Source organism: Hemicordylus capensis, chromosome 5 (assembly GCF_027244095.1).
Source record: "Hemicordylus capensis ecotype Gifberg chromosome 5, rHemCap1.1.pri, whole genome shotgun sequence".
Taxonomy (NCBI): Eukaryota; Metazoa; Chordata; class Lepidosauria; order Squamata; family Cordylidae; genus Hemicordylus; species Hemicordylus capensis.
In genome coordinates, this window is record NC_069661.1 from 136,714,612 (window position 1) to 136,731,359 (window position 16,748).

The 16,748-nt window shown below is 41.9% G+C and overlaps 1 protein-coding gene across 11 annotated transcripts in view; it reads right to left on the reverse strand.

Annotated features, from left to right (window-relative positions):
- The window catches only part of PCLO (piccolo presynaptic cytomatrix protein), a 381,716-nt gene that overhangs the window by 15,557 nt on the left and 349,411 nt on the right, over positions 1 to 16,748 (reverse strand). For 5 of the 11 annotated variants that reach the window (XM_053252849.1, XM_053252847.1, XM_053252839.1 and 2 more), the window contains 7 exons: positions 11,699 to 11,792; positions 10,911 to 10,982; positions 9,358 to 9,538; positions 5,493 to 5,690; positions 4,243 to 4,425; positions 2,683 to 2,830; positions 190 to 257 (listed from right to left, as the gene is read on the reverse strand). In XM_053252849.1, coding sequence (XP_053108824.1) covers positions 190 to 257; positions 2,683 to 2,830; positions 4,243 to 4,425; positions 5,493 to 5,690; positions 9,358 to 9,538; positions 10,911 to 10,982; positions 11,699 to 11,792 — 944 coding nt within the window. The remainder of the gene's footprint in view (positions 1 to 189; positions 258 to 2,682; positions 2,831 to 4,242; positions 4,426 to 5,492; positions 5,691 to 9,357; positions 9,539 to 10,910; positions 10,983 to 11,698; positions 11,793 to 16,748) is intronic. The other 6 variants (XM_053252843.1, XM_053252840.1, XM_053252842.1 and 3 more) reach the window with 6 other exon arrangements.

Consider the following 16,748-nt stretch of genomic DNA (forward strand, 5'->3'; position numbering starts at 1 on the left):
TGTTTTTCCCACCCCCCTTTAAAAAAAATCCTTTGTCACCTATTTTATATCATCTCTTCCAAGTGTTTTATATCATTCATATGAGCAACCTTTTGCAATTTTAGTGTCCATAATTGTTCTTAAAATTTGCATGGAAAATCCAGTAAATTCCTTCTAAAATTTAGTGGTCCAATGTTAAATTCATTTTACCTTCAGCCTCTGATAATCCAACACCTGACTGCTTCACTAGATCTTGCCCATTCTGGTTCATCTTTCCTCTGTAAAGAAATATAATATATAATTACTATGTATTATTATTTAATTATACACTGCTTTTTTAGAAAAAGTGCTCAAACCAATTTACATAACAAAGGGGATGAGAAAATTCTTCTCTTTCTGAAATAATCTAAGAAACCAGCAAAAGTCACCAATAGAGTTGCTCTGCTGGGTTGATCCATCATCTATTGGCTTTGTTGTAGAATAGGAAAAGATGCTTTCAGCAAGATGAATCCTTAACACAATATCCACATTTCATGATAGATGTGCAAAATCATACTTGGCTGCATGAAACAGGCTCCATGTACATATTAAGTTTCAGCTGCTCAATCTGCTCTACAGTTGTACACTGGCATGCAGTTATATCCTCTTGGATGTGCAGGCTGTCCTTTAGGAAAGAATAAAACCCACAATGACACCTCCCCTGCCTCGATGACTGCATAGAGACTGCTCTCCTTAAAGACAAATATGTACATGGCGGGCAGGGGGGGCAGCGTGGTGTAGTGGTTGGAGTGATGGACTAGGACCGGGGAGACCCAAGTTCAAATCCCCATTTGCCATAAAACTAGCTGGGTGACTCTGGGCCAGTCACTTCTCTCTCAGCCTAGCCTACTTCACTGGGTTGTTGTGAAAGAGAAACGTAAGTATGTAGTACACTGCTCTAGGCTCCTTGGAGGAAGAGCAGGATATAAATGTAATAATAACCACCATACGGAGGGAGGCATGCAATGTTACATATGATCAGAGCCAAAGTCTTTGCACTTCTTGTGGTTTGAGTCAACTCAGGACATTCTAATCAGACACTAAAGACCCCAGAAGATTTGTTTTTGGATCAGCAAAATGTCCAGTTTCTTTAACTACAAGAGTTCACCAGCAAGGTCCTTCCTTTCATCTGTGGAGCCTAGTCTTTTTATATCTTTCTGCTGGATTCCCCATGAATTAAATATGGAAATAAAAAATACTGCATGTCAGTACGATCATTTTCAAAATGAACTTTTAATTAGGTTAGAATATTCACGTAAGTACCCCTTTCTTTCCTGCATTAATGGCTTGAACGTAGGTAATGCCTCCTCCTGCCAGAAGGTTCCTTTGCTGATATCCAGAGCAAACGAGTGGAGGTGGGGAAGCAATTTTTGCAGCTCTTCACTGCCTAATTGATATACTCTGCCCCCCCCCAAAGAAAAGGAAATAGGCCCAGAGAAACACAGCCTTCTGGGATGTACTTATGGCACTTCAAGAGGTAAGGAATATGAGAAAACTGTTATACCACGGTGTCTACACATGCATACTCCACAGCTTTTTTCCTCAAGCAGCCCTGCTAAGTGTTCTGCACCTGTTGGAGATTGACTAAGTGGGTCCAGGGATCCTTCCCTTTCTGTTATGGTGCCACCATTTTGAATCCATTCACCAAAATGTTCATATACCTTTGCAGCCTAACTTTCTTTACTTACTTTATATTTTAAATGTATAACAATCTTCCAACATTTACAACAAAGGCAGAAAAGACTGAACTACAATAGATATAGTAGCAATAAAATATGGCAGTATAACCCTTATCCAGCAGCCATGAAATAAAAGTGGGAAGCACCAAAACTTTGATGTCTGGCACTTCTGTAATGGGCAGCCTTTACAGGCTAAATCACAGAAGCAGTGGCCATCACTTTACTGGTGTTTCCTTTATTAAGTACTAGCTGACCTGGTGCAGAGCATTTGTGCCCCTAGTTTCCCCGGTCTCTCTCCCCACTCGCATCCCTTCAGCCATTCTCCCTTACTACTTTAAACCCCAGTTCATTCTCCTCCCCTCCATTGAGCCTGTTCATTCTCCAGATTTCGTTCATCCCTGGCCGCTGTTCCACTACCCTTCTGGGGGCCAGCCAGCCTGGCCACTGCTTTCTCTCCCCACCCAGCAGCTTGCTGGCCTGCTACCACTTCCTCTCCCTGCCTGGTGGCCGGCCTGGCCAACACGTTCTCTTACTGGCCGCTCACCTTCCTCTCCCCCCCCACTCATGAAATCTCTGCTTCCAGAGATTGGGGACCTCTCCCCCCCCCACCTTCTGCCCCGGTCTCTGCTTCCAGGACCAGCCACCTCTCCTCCCCACAGCCACCTTTGTCCCCCCTTTCTTTCCCCCCTCCTGGGCCTTGTCTCTGCGTCAGGGCTGGGCCCGCAGCCACCTCTGGCCTCTGCAGCCAGGCCTGCTGCAGCGGCAGCAACCAATCCTCCTGGGTGCGCCTCAGCCAATCAGGCATGTCTGCCGCCCAGCCAGTCAGCTGGGCGCTGGGACGCAGATTCCAAGGCATACCCAGGAGAATTCTATTTATAGATTGGAATGTATATTTTTCAATCCAATGCTAAAAGAATTGATACTTTAATATTGTCTTTCCAATTCAGTATGCTAGAAGTATATGAAATGAAACAAAGTGCCTTACATTCTTGGAATGGGAAACAGATTGTTATCCCCTGTGGTGGTGGTAATGTTGCTTCCTTCACTATCCACACTGTAGCCGCTGCCAAAGCTACTGGCTGATGAGCCAGTGGAGACTGAGCTTTCTCCAGGTCTGTGGTTGGTAGCCCTTGCTGTACAGGGAAGGAATGATGGATTACCAAACAGGCAACTACATAAACAAGATTAATGGCACCCAGCTATTCAAGATGTGATATGTAGGAAAAAATTGAACATTTGTTCTGGTGTCTGATTTCTTCACAATTGGAAAATCGAAACAATAATATTGTATTGGCAGTGGCATGTGTGATGATATTTCATGGTGGCATTGGGATACTCCAGAGCAAAGCAAACAACTCTTTTCCTTATCTTCAAAGATTCAGGTACAGTAGAATACCTTTTGCCAAATGTAATCACATCTAAACAATTTATGGAATTGCATGGCCTAAAACAGCATAGTAACATGTAGTCAGTCAGATGCCACAAAGCATGAGTTCACAGATTTTGGTTTGGCATATAGCCAACCACCGTTTGTGCTTGACAAGAGTTAGTGGTGTACTGCATTGTGAACTATTTCAAGCCAACAGTGAAATAAGAGGTACTTCTTTGCGGAGGAGAAAGTGTTTGTGAGGTGTGCTTCTCTTTTTGCTCAGCCCTGCAACACCCTAGTGAAAAAGTGTAGGATTACAGTTTCGTGGTTAATATTTAATTTTACTGCACACACCCCACCCCACCCCACCCCACCCCACCCCACATGGTGAGAGTTAGTATTCATGATTTCAGGACAAATGCTAGTTTTTGGTGTATTCTCATTATGCTCATGTGGGACCAGCAAAATGGAATATGCACCACATGAAACTGATGAGGTAAATCTCTTTCTGAGAAGTAATTGGAGAATCAGATCTCCCTAAGATGTAAAGATAAAAACAAAGTATATAATAAATAAAAACTTGAACAGTTTGTTGCAAAGGATGGATGAACATGGATCATCGATTCAAATAACCCATGTTCTCTACCCTTCAAATCCTTAGCATATACTGTTCCAGATACTATGGTTTGATAATTTGATAGTTTGACGGTAGTGGGAAGCAAATTGATCTAGATACATTTAGAATCATTTAGCATAATTTCACAGTTTTCTGCTGTGAACGTCCACCATTAACTGAACTGAAATTTTAACATATGAAGAAACAATAATGTGCAAATGAAAACAACAGACAACAAAATGCTCTGTCTAAATTGAAATTTCAGTGGAGGAATGCTTAAGCAGATCAGGTTAAATGCATGCTAGTTAGAAGACAACGAGAGCACAGTTAATCCAATGTTGGGAGACAGTGGAGTTCCCCTGTATCAGAATGCACTATAATTTAGACTTAATACAGCTTTTTAACATAGAGTTAGCACATTAGTGATGATTGAGAATGTTTTTCAGTAAAACTGGAAGCCACAGATAGGGCTGAAGAAATCATTTGAACCTGTAATGAATTAGATACGGCAAGAAGGCATTTGGTTAAGGTTTTCTCCTTGGCCATATCTCTCTGCTCACCTCCTTCAGGCTTGACCGGTCCATCGGACATCACCTTCCTGAGGGCTAGTTGGCTTTGGTCTTTGTTGTCACTGGCTGGTGGAGGCAGATTGTCAGACTGAGTTCTTTGAATTGGGAGGACTCCTGCTATGCTGTGTCTGTGCTGCTTCCTTGCATGATTAGACTGACCGCTTTTATGTGCTGCTGTGGCAGTGTGGGTGAAATGGAAACCCAGAGTATGTATCCTCAGATGGAACCAGCTTTAATGTTAGTCATGCAAACAGAAGTGGGGTATTTTCTTTTCTTTATTTCATTAGGTGTCTTCAAACACCAAAGAGACATCACATGCACAGCATTAAGGGATAATTAAACTGGCTGTTTCTTTTAAATAAAAAAATGAGGGCGATAGAAGGATTTTTATTTCACATTATGCAGTGGTGACTATGGCACAGCAAATAATTATGAAAACAAATACGATGATGGATTATATTAATTTGCCATTGACTAAATCCTTAACCAATAATTCTGTGGAAAAAGGATTATCACACTGGAGAGCCCTGGAAGGGCTGTAATTGGCTAAATCCTGTTTATTTAATCTATATACCACCCTTCCAAAAATGGCTATTGCAGTCTAACAACAAATCTGATCCACCCCAAAACTTCAGAGGCAATAATGATTTCTGTTCTGTTTGTATGTTTCATAAAAATGCTTATTAAGAATGCTTATCTCAAGGATATTTCATTAACCCTTTCAGCATTTGCCAATACAAAACTGAGCCCAAACTGCAATTTCTTATGGCTTTTGTCAAAGCTTTTGAAGTCATAATGTGAATTTTTTACGACAGCTGTTCTCATTTTATTTTGGTTGCAAGCAACCTGTTTTTCTTGGTAAAAAGTATAATCATATTAGGAAGCTGATGTTATGTTTTTGCATGATGGTTAAGTTATTTAGTGACACCAAAGCTACAATACATAACAGGATCTTCCCACAAGATGTGCACAACTGCAGAATATTGAATGAATGGAGACAGTAGGAAACAGCCAGCTTCAGTGCAGTCTATGTAAATAAAAAAGGATTTCTAAATAGGAGGAACATAATGCATTTTTATGAATTGACACGCAGTGGGAACACTGAACAGGATGAACACACAGTGTGCTTAGAGCAAAAAGAAACGCCCAGGAGGGAAAGGACAGCAGAAAGGGGAGGTTAGAAGAAGGCAACAGATGAACATTAAGCTGCCATGCTGAGGAATTTTATTTGTGTCTTTTACTTGGTTGAAGGCGGAGCTGTTGGACAGCTGCTTCAGCAGCTGCGATGGCTGCCCCAGCATCTTCGAGATGAGTTTGAGTGACACTAGTTTTGCTTTGGCTGCGGGATGGTCCGTGACTACGCAGGTGTCCTTCAGAAGATGATTTGGAGCTTCCTGGACTGCTGTGGGACTTTTCAATGGTGGGCACCTGCATATCTGCTAGATGAAGGAAAGCATGATCAAGTGGCTATTCTGAATGCAATCAGTCTGTCTCAGGACAGTGAATGCTGTAGTAACACAAGAAGCTGCCATCTTGAGTTCAGCATTGTCTACACTAACTGGCAATAGCTCTCCAAGCTTTCAATGGTGGGCACCTGCATATCTGCTAGATGAAGGAAAGCATGATCAAGTGGCTATTCTGAATGCAATCAGTCTGTCTCAGGACAGTGAATGCTGTAGTAACACAGGAAGCTGCCATCTTGAGTTCAGCATTGTCTACACTAACTGGCAATAGCTCTCCAAGCTTTCAGACAAGATCCCAGGGAGAAAATCTGGGATCTTCTGGGAGCGAACCTGGGAACTCTGGCCCCTTACAGTACTCACATGTAGTCACCCATCTAATCAAGGCAGAACTTGAATAGCAAAGGGGAAAATTCATGCTTGCTACCAGGACTAGCTTTCCTTCCCACAACAAAAACACATGGAAAAGGCCCACCTTAATAATTATTTGAGAGAATTAAGAGTTTAGAATGCAAATATTTATATGTTATAAATGATTATAAATCCATACATCTACAGTGTTGGCCTCAACTTGCAGAGAAAGAGGAGCTGAAGCTCGACGTAAATTCGTAGAATATATTTAACAAGCTGACCCCGCACAGAGCATCTGTTCGCTCTTTGGGGCCGGCTACCTCTCTCCCCCATCCCCGCCGATTCTGCTGCCGCCTGGCCTTGATCCTTTGCGGCCGGGCCTGCCAGGCCCATTGCCGCTGCTTGCTGGCCTCTGCGGCCGGCCTCCTCTCCCCCACCCTCTTGCCCAGGCTGCCAGTCTCGCCCTGGCCGCCCGGGCCCGCCCCCCCCGCCTTGCCTCGGCCACCCGGGCCCGCCGCCCCCGCCTCGCCTCGGCTGCCCAGGCCCGCCGCCGCCGCCTCGCCCGGGCCTGCTGCCTTGCCCACGCGGCTGGGCCTGCAGCCACCATGGCCCGCAGGCCCAGCCCGCCACTGGTTTAGTTCTCCTGGGTGCGCTGTGCCTTAGCCAATCAGGCGCCCCCACAGCCCAGCCAATCAGCTGGGCTGCCGGGACGCATGTTCGAAAGGCACACCCAGGAGAATTATATATATAGATGCTTTGCATGCAACTTGGCTGACATCCAGACTAGTACTGCACTCATGCAGCAGTGCCAAGTTCTGGATTGCTGTGCCATCACAGACATTTTTTCCTCTCACACATACACAGGCACTTTTCCCTCTCATGACCACAATATGGAAGCATTTCACAAAACCTCCTCCCCAATATAAAAAAAACCCTGCAGATAAACCTGTCCATTCAGCCTTTTCAAAATGCTTTCTCTTGCTACTACAAATTTTCCTCACTTGCAACAGTGATCTTTGTTTAAGATGTGTAAGTTAGGGTTAGGGCATTGCCACCACCGCCAGCAAAAAGAAATGGTATTAACTGACTTTTTAAAAAGCTAACGATTTAGGATTTACACATTGAATTTAAACCAAAACAATACAGGCGAGGGATGTACAATATATTTCAAAGAGCCTTTCACCCTGCCACTATCCTTATTGGTTTACTAGCACTGGCTTCTAATTGGCTTGAGATCTGATTCCTTCTTGGTTGTCATAAAAAATCTCATGTGTTATGGGCAATTGTACCCCATTGGCTGGTAGGGGTGAGGGCAAGGGGAGCCAAAAGAAGGGTTTCAAAAAGCACGTAAGGGGACTCTGGGATGCAGAAAGACCTTTGAGTGTGTGTCTGAGGTACATCCTCAGACTGGTGGCCAGTGGAGAAAGACAGATTACCTGCTGGGCTTATCGGCATTTCTATTTTTTTTTTTTAACTTTTATTTTGCTTTTTGATTTGCAGTGAAGCTTGCACTCTTGCTGTAGCCCTCTGTTGGTGGCAGAGCTGTAGCTCCCAGGAGGGGAAGACCCAGTGCTGACCCTTCCTGCTGGCTCCTGCATTATTTCCTGGGCTGGCAGTATAAAACAGCATGCTGCCCTTGACAGTGAGCTCGCCACCGGAGTGACACCAAAGTAAAAGAACTGTAAGGGTTCCACTATACTTCCTGGGAGTAAATTTTTAAAAGCTATTTTAATTATGTTCCTGAGTGGAGATGTGAACTTGGGGAGAGCTGGGGTGCTAGAGTGGGGCAAAAGTGTTGGTTTTTTCCTCCAAAGAGTTGGTGGTTCCAATTATGGGAGGATTCCTGCCTACTTTACTAGCCTGTCCTTTGGCTGCTGGTGCTGCTGTTTCAATACCAGGTCAGTCAAGAATAAGATTTCTCTTACCCATGATCTAATTGTGCACTAAGGGGATGACCTGGTTTGTTTTATGGAGACCTAATCTCTCTGAGCTGGGAAAGATTAGTTTTTCCTAACTCTATCCACCTGAATAAAGGGCTGGGGATCAGGGTTTCTATAAATTATAAAAGTTCCATTTTCCAATCCTTCCAAGTGAGTACCAGCTCAGAGTGTTTGTACCTGTTATTGGGACAGAATGGTTCCTGCCTGACTCACTGACGTGGTCACGGATTTGGTGTTGAGGACTCCCAGAATGATGTTTTGGCTGACTACAGCATCCATGTTTAGTCTGCCTTGTCCGGGACGGCTCAGGACGTAATGGCTGCCATGATAACTATGGGGATGTCCCAACAGGTTGTTGGCAAACACATGAATTGGGCACACTCTGGATCTGGTTTATTTAAGGGGACAGGAGGATGGTGATTTGAAAGTGGGGGGCTATGTCATTATGGCCTTGTCAGGGTTAGATCAGGTTCTTCAGAGCGTTAATCTTATTGGCTCTTTACAAGGGTCAGGGAGTTATAAAAATGGTTCACCCCGGACCCCTGTTTCCTGATGGCTCTGGGGAATTTTCCAGCTGGTATGGCAGGAGCTCCTGTTGATTTTAGGAATGGAGAGGTGGTTCCGGCAGTCAACACTCAGAAGGCTCAGAAATGCCTTCTCCCACAAAGCAGAGCCTGTGCAGCAGCTTGGTATACACTAGAGCTGAGGGTGATGAAGCAATTTTGGAGATGGCTGGAATGTCAGTAGAGGAAAACTCGGGGTGAGTTTTCTTGAGCAATTAGAGGTTTTTTCCATCCACCATTGAATCCTCTCAATATCATTCAGCGGGGCTTTTCCAGGTGGTGTGGGGCCTTTTGAAATCTGGGCCTAGGCAGGATCATTAGGACCTGTGATCATTTCCACAGCGTGGGCCGAAAATTTGGGTTTGTTCCGATTTCCGAGTCTGAATTTTAACTAATTTTAATATTTTAAGCGTTATATGTTTTTATTGTATGTTTTAATCCTCTGTTGTAAGCTGCCCAGAGAACAATTTGTTACACGGTGGCTAACAAAGTTTATTTTTATTATCTACCCCAATTCAAGATGGTGGACATGTAAACATTTGATAGGCTAGTGAACCCGCTTATGGGCCATCTAACGAATTTGGACAAAATTTGCTACATCTGTGGGGACACATAGGGATATCTCAAAAGCATAGCTTGTCATGAAGCCATCCACCCTGATCCATATATTTTTGAATGAGCCGAGGTAAGAGAGACAACCACTCCACTCACCTCCACTCCTTCAAAGATTTATGGAAAATCACTATAAAATTAAAGGCATACTGGCATGCATTCATATAGTAAATTTCCTACCCTTTGATGGGTCAGGGAAAATTCCATGACTTCTGCTCTTGATGACAGAGGGTTTAGGTGATTGCTGGCTGCTCTGCCCAGAATGCGATTTCCCATGGTCAATGCTTTCACTCTGTTCCTTCAGAGGATACCACCGAGGAGTATTGTCCAACTGAGAGATGCTGGATAGTTCAATTAATACCTACATAGTTAAGAGTTAATTAGTAGGTAACTACATGGAAAATTATTTAATAAATTCTAATGGAATAAAGTATCTGATCCTGATCTGACTAATGTTAATGTAACCCAGAAGCAATGTGAAATGGAATACTACACAAAATATATACATGAGCGTTCCAGGAACAAAATTAGATTGATGGCAAACCTATTTCTTTTCAGATTTCCCTTTGTTTTGGGTTCTTCATAATCACTGTGAAGCATAGGGAGCAGAAACAGATCAAGTCATTCCATCTAAGCACTGTCTATTTATGGACAATCATGTACTCCCCCCCTCCCTTTTGTCTGGCAAAAAAAGTAAAAACCACAGGAAAAATGTCTAAGTGGCAAGCATGACACAGGGACATAGGAAGCTGCTTTATGTATTGTCTACATAGTCTTTCTCCAAGGCAGACAGGCAGGCAGTTAGCTCCCTTAGCTCTGTCTTGGAGAAGCTAGGGAATGTGAGACCTTTTTTTTTTTTTTTGCTCACAAGGTAATCTTCCATTCAAAAGCAGACCAGGGCAGATCCTGCTTAGTAAAAGGGCATTCATGCTTGCTACCACAATACAAGCTCTCTTCCAGACAAAATAAATAGGAAAAAAGGGCTCTGAAGCAATCTAGACATATTCATTTTGTTTGGGGCCATTTGCATTTAGATTCAGATCAGAAGGCATGTTTGGATTGAATTTCATTTGAGCTGAACATCCCACCAAAGCTTCACACAACCCTATTGACAATATATCTGATGTCAGGTAACCAATTTCTGAATTTTTTTTCACCCTCCTCCCCGCCCTGGCACAGAATAAAAACTGCTGGGCACTTTCCAGTCATTACTGGGCTTTAAACCATGTATTCTCTTATACGTATTTTTTCACTGGAATATTCAGATAATTTTGGAGTGCCCATGAAAATCGTTTCATTTAGCAAAACTAAATGATTCCCATGGACAGAGGCAAATCCCTGAATAAAGAGAGTGGCTCACTTATAATGTAATATATGAATAGCAATGACAGGCTTAATTCTGATCTGGAACATGTGAATGTATTAATTCTCTCTGGAACATGTGTAATAGCCGTAGCATGGTTTCTCAGTTTGGGCACAATACCATACCACAGTTAGAGCAAAATATAATTTGTAAATCATAGTTTCTTTCTCATTTCTTGGCCAAAGCATACACTACATGAGTAGTGTATGTAGTCTGTAACACAGTACACTGAAAAGACATTTCATTTCTATGAATGTCTAGTGCTGATTACAGCAATTATCTTTCACCTTGCCCTACAAAAGCAAGGAATAATTCCTTCTTGGGGAATATTGCAATGGCTCATGTGGCTGAAACCTGTAACAATCCTTACCTCACCAAGGAAATCATTGGAAGAGAATCTATCATAGTCCCAGACAGTAACTTCCAGGGTTTTCTTCTTCAACTACAATTAAATTTAGAAAGTAATTTACTACAATCTACATCATGAATTTGGGGATTCAATCCATAACACCTGTTCTATTTGTCACCTGTCAACACCTCCTGTTCTTTTTTCAATATGACAGTCATGCAACTATTGTCCTCTCAGGCAAAGCTGCAATTTGATATCAAGACAGATGTCTAGATTCAGTTATTTTGCCAAGCTTGATTGTGCAGTCAATACAAAGTCCACACTGTGGCTTTTAAAACCTTGATATGCTTTATCTCCTGGCCAGATATGCTTTATCTCCTGGCCAGTTAATAGATTTTCTGTTCTGGCCAAAATCAGCTTGAAGATTCTGCATGTTAGAATCAGAAATGTAATTTCATCTAAAATAAAATGTAAAATTAATGTGGAAGTTGGGGATTGGAGTAAAGCTACAAATGTTTTGATGCCTCCATATCAGGGGAAATCAACACTATTACCCTATGTCATTCATATGGGAAAGGGCAGTTGGCTGATTCTCTCTCAAGCAGTCACCCTAAACACAATATTTTCTTCTCTATTTGAGCTTTCAGATGGTACCTCTTCTGCTTACATTGGCAAAGTGCTTCAGAAGGAGAAAGCACTCTCATAAGCATGGGATATTATTACAAAACATTTGATGTGTTGAAATGCTCCTGAGCCAAGAACAACAGTTTGGCTGCACTTGCAACAGAATGCTTATTATTGTCACATACCTGCTCCATGGATATATTTTTATAAATGACTGTCTGGTTCCATTCAGGATTCAAGCTTTTCTGCATATATTTAGTCCTCCTCTTATTCTCCACACTGAATTGGAAAAAAGGAAGAGATCATATCATTATTTTCACTTAGTGGTAAATAAACCAACAATCTTAGCACAGGATTATCACAATAGATAATCAATAATCACAGTAGATCTGGTTCAGTATAAATGATAATCATCTAGTGAACAAACTCCCACTTCAGTTACTGAAAATGTAACCTTTGAATAACTAGCTTGCCTATTAGGAAATTTTCAGTCTCAAGCCTCTGACTGACAACATCACAAATATCTTTGTTGCATTCCTCTTATAGTCAAGTCTTAGATAAAAGTTGCCTGCTCCAGAGTTTTTGGAACCAATTGATGAATGGTTCGCTCCAGGGAGAGACAGAAGGTTCCGGCTTCCTGCAGAAAGAAACTTCCTGATTGCACTTTGGAAATGGATACAAGGGAGAGTTGAGCAAGCAAGAGGAAGAGTGCTGTGTGACGGAGTGTGCTCCTGTGTCAGCCCGTGTTCCCTCTAACAGGGAATCTGAGATATTGTTCACTACAACTCCCAGCACCCCCCAGCTCAACTCCCAGCATTATGGGATCTAGTCAACAAAATGTGAGAATTACTGTTAGAGGGAATACTGGCTGGAACAACAGCAAAGTGAGGTCGACTGAAATAGCTAGGGAAGGTAGCAGTTATTGAGCTGTTCCTACTGGAACCTGCTAGGCCTTGGAAGAAAAGTCTAGCAAGCTTGTTGATTTTGTAATTTGTATTCTTGCCATCGAATTGCCATCGAACTGACCCCTGCCGGTTCCGTGCACATCCCTAACCCTTTTGATAGTTTTCTTGAAAGACAGAGGGTTCAGTGACTATGAGTGGAACCAGTCAATGGCTACTAGTTTGGTGGCTATAGCCCACCCCCAATCTCAGAGGGAGGTTGCATACCAGTTGCAGGGGAGCAAGAGATAGGACCTGTGGCCTTCTCAGGGGCATTTGGTGGGCCACTATGTGACAGATAGCTGGACTAGATATGCCAATTATAGAATTTCCTAGACAAATCTACCTGCTTCGCAAGGATAGCTTTGTTGCCCATTGTCTATTGCAACGAAGGAATCTAGCACAGATAGCACTGTTGCAGTAGCTGCTTAGACTAGAGAGGAGACCAGGAGGTTAATTCTTTGAAGGTTTGCTAATAGTGATCCTTTTTTAAAAATAACAGAAGTAACACACTCTGAGATTGTTCCAAATTAATTTTGTTGATATTTTACAGGGAAATATTGCTGAATAAATTATTTATTATTGCACCAATTCTAGAGATGGGCAAAATCCAGCAATATTTTTATTAGCTAAATAATGTTGGAGGGAACTCTAAATTTTCTTCAAATGTCAGTAGGCAAAATTCAATGATCATCTATAGCAATTCAGAACCTCGAAATGTATCAGATGTTGTGCCAGAAGACACAGTTTCGCTTTGAACTTTTCCTTTGGCTGAATTTCACCTAAAATTCACCAATATGAATATTGCCTACTTCATGCTGATCTTTTTAATTGGCACTCATTGCAATTAGTATTACTGGATCTGTAGCTAGCAAAACTTCTAATAGAAATGACATAAACATCTGCAAAAGAGGAATGTTCTTAATTCTAGAAACGGTGAGTATGGTTTCCTTATGTAAGCCTTTTCAGAATCTGATTGATATTTTCTTGTTCCTGCTCTTCTGGTATCCTATAATATGTCCTAATTAAATTGCTTTTTTTCAACTGTGGTTGAAATTTCTCCTTCAGGACCTTTGTTGAAATTTCACTGCACTACATTTACACTGACACTGATGTGAGTGGCGTCAGTACTTTACTTCCATTGTTTGCCAATCATATAATGTGGGTGAGGTGTCATTGGTTGTATGACTTCTGCAAATACTTCCACGGTACAAATAACATCCTCTTAGAGGCTGCCTTCTCACATAATGCCAAACTGGAGATGAACGAGATTTGATCTGATGGTGATCTGAATGTGTGAAACCAACTCCAAGTTTTGGAGTTTCGCTGCCCAGTGATTCTCAAGATAGTGGCTGTGAGGCAGCAGTGTTTTTCTTGTCCTCTGTTTTAATTTTAGAAACTTCTTCTTGTGGATTTTTGCAGTCTCTGGTTAATAGTCTCGAAAATTACTCAGGAAGCTAGTCAAGACTTATACCAGCTTATATTTTTGTATTATGCTTTGTTTAGACTTTGGCTGAGTCATTATCTACTCAGTGTCTACTTCTGGATTTTTTTAAGAAATTATTATTATTTTGATTCTTGCCTTCAGAGGAGTTTTAGACTATGTTGTTTTCCAGAGTATTGCAGCCTATGTTGTGATATTTTGTTGTGGAACTTTACAAGTTATTTTTAGACAAGAATGCCTTCCAAGAAAAGAGCTTGCTCTCCCCAGGAGCAGCAACTCCCGAAACAACAAAGAATAGGTAAATGTTTCCTTAAAACCTACATTGACTCTGTCACAACAAATAATAGAGTTGCTCTCTTGGATGAAGATATTTTGAATTCCTCCAATTGCTCCGCTGTTGTGTCAGTTCCTCCAGTGTCTTCACCTGTGAAGTCCCAGAAAGCAGCTGTTTCTAATGCAGATACTTTTGTCACTCCTGAAATTTTCGCCAGCCAAACCTTACTGATTTTAGAAACGCTTTTGGACATTTTATGGGAAAATTATTAGGAGATTAGTAATAATATTCCACCCTTTAAAATTGTTTAGTAGCCACGATTCCTTAGAAAACTACCCAATTTTTGTTACCAGCGTCTTTCATGATGAAACTATTTTTTCTCTTTGTCAGTCCCAGTGAAGGTGCTACAGAAGAACTACTCCTGTAGATAATAATCTCTTCGACACATCATTCATATTGGCTGACTTAGCCAACACAGACCCTTAATAAGAAAGTGTGAAAGAGGCTATTAGTGCTCTCAAGGAATTTCAGGCCTTGTAGTTTAACAATCATAACATTTATGACCCGGCTTTAGAGACACTGCTGTCTGAACATAATTCATCTAACAATTTGATACATCTGGAGAACTCTGAATTTTGTGACTGCTCTAGGACGGGTTTTACCCCTCTTGGTGATTTGCATCCAGGGACACGTCTAACAAAGGATAAACTGAATGTTGCTTCTGATCTTAAGCTCCTCCAACCTTGTGTTATGCCCCGGGGCAGTTTTGCAAGTAGGATCAGTTACTCAAAACCTACCCTCCAATGAGGCCTTTGAAGATGGGTTGCTTCAATTTATAGAACCTACTGGGCCATTCAAGGCGAGTCTGAGTTCCCTGATAATGCATACTGTGAAAATGATCCCTTGGGACTTTGTGTTACTAAAGGCTGATTTGCCATTGCAAAACAACATCAAACCAAAGTTCATGGAGCAGTAAAAGTGTGGGGGGGAACCCGTAACATCCTGTTTGACTCGAAGCTCCTTGTGCTTGCAGCAAGTACAGTACAGATTCTTGTCCCCTGACAACTCGGGAGCAAGTTGAACTCATGCCAGATCCTTCAATAAGGGACTTTGATAGTTTGTATGATAGACACCTCCTCAATTTTCCAAGGGTCAAATGTTGGATTATTTTATCTTATCTTGTAATTTGGCTGCCTGGGCAACGAAGAAAAGTAATCCTTCATTCATAGACAATCTATCTAGCTATTTTATTATTCTGATACAAGAGTCATTGGTGGTGGGATTGGTGGATATGGCAGGTTTTCTATCCTTTGGTCTGGAACCTACACCTGGTTTATATTGTGACAGACAGGGGGTTTGGGCTTTCTCATCTCTTCCGGACTTCATGTAGAAGTTGAAAAATCATTGTCTTATTTACATTTTGCAAAATCAGTAGCTCTTAAAATGGAAGGACATTCCTTTGTAATTACAAATGTGTACATTACGCCTCAGAATGACCAAGCTAGGCTTAGAGAGATGGGAGAGCTTTAAACAGTACCTTCTCACTTTGTGGGACCAATTTCCAAGTGCCCACTATATGGTGGGAGGTGGCTTTAATGTCAGAATGGGGTTTAGTGATATTCACCTTTACTCTTGCCATCAAAGTTTCCCTCTGGAAAAGGACTGCCCACCCACTCTGCATCCAAGATTACAGTATCTAAAGACCCGGGCTGCAATCTAGCATGTTGGTTTTGGGCTGAAACAATGAACAATCTAGATATGTTTGTGTTAAATGGTACAATACTTGATGATGACACAGGCAAATTCACATGTTTGTCTGTGTGGGACAGACTAGAGATTCTAATCCAGTTTAGAATACAAGGACGTAGGGATAGTGATCACCTACCTCTATCCCTTATTTTGGGTCCTTCAGATGGAAAGATACACAACGAGATGGTTAATCGGTTCAGTATATAGGACGACCCTTGCTTCTTTAAGAGATTTAAGTGGTCAGCCCAATTAGAGAAGCAAATCTGTTTTTAGTGACAGACGTTATTTCTCATCTTCGATCTCCTATAACAGAATCTCCAAATCCAAACACTCTTAGTTATCCATCTTATACATGAATTTCAGCACCTTTTTCTGCAGTTGGTTAAAATAACCCCATATAGGAGGCATGGTTCTCAGAGATGGTATGATCAGGACTTTATTCTGTCAAAAAAAGGCCTTGGTTAAGTATTTCAATTTATATCGGGCTAACCCTTAGGCGAATAAAGCCCAAACAATTTTAGAGCTGAAGAAAAATTATAGACTGCTAAGACAAAAGAAGGAAGATGCAAGGAAGGAAGACTGGGACAGGTTATACATTGCCTGCTAGGTTACGCAGCTAGCTCTAAAAGGTTTCCATTATGAAGTGGGGGGAGATATTCCTGCAGATGCTTGGTTGTGGCATTTTAAGTCCTTATATGCTTTAAGCAAGCAGCTGGCTTCCCCCACCCCCGGTTATACCATATGGATATCCTTCCCCTCTGGCTGCTCATTACAGTTCAAGACACTACTAGTCTGATAACTCAATTAAAACTGGGTAAAGCGCCCAG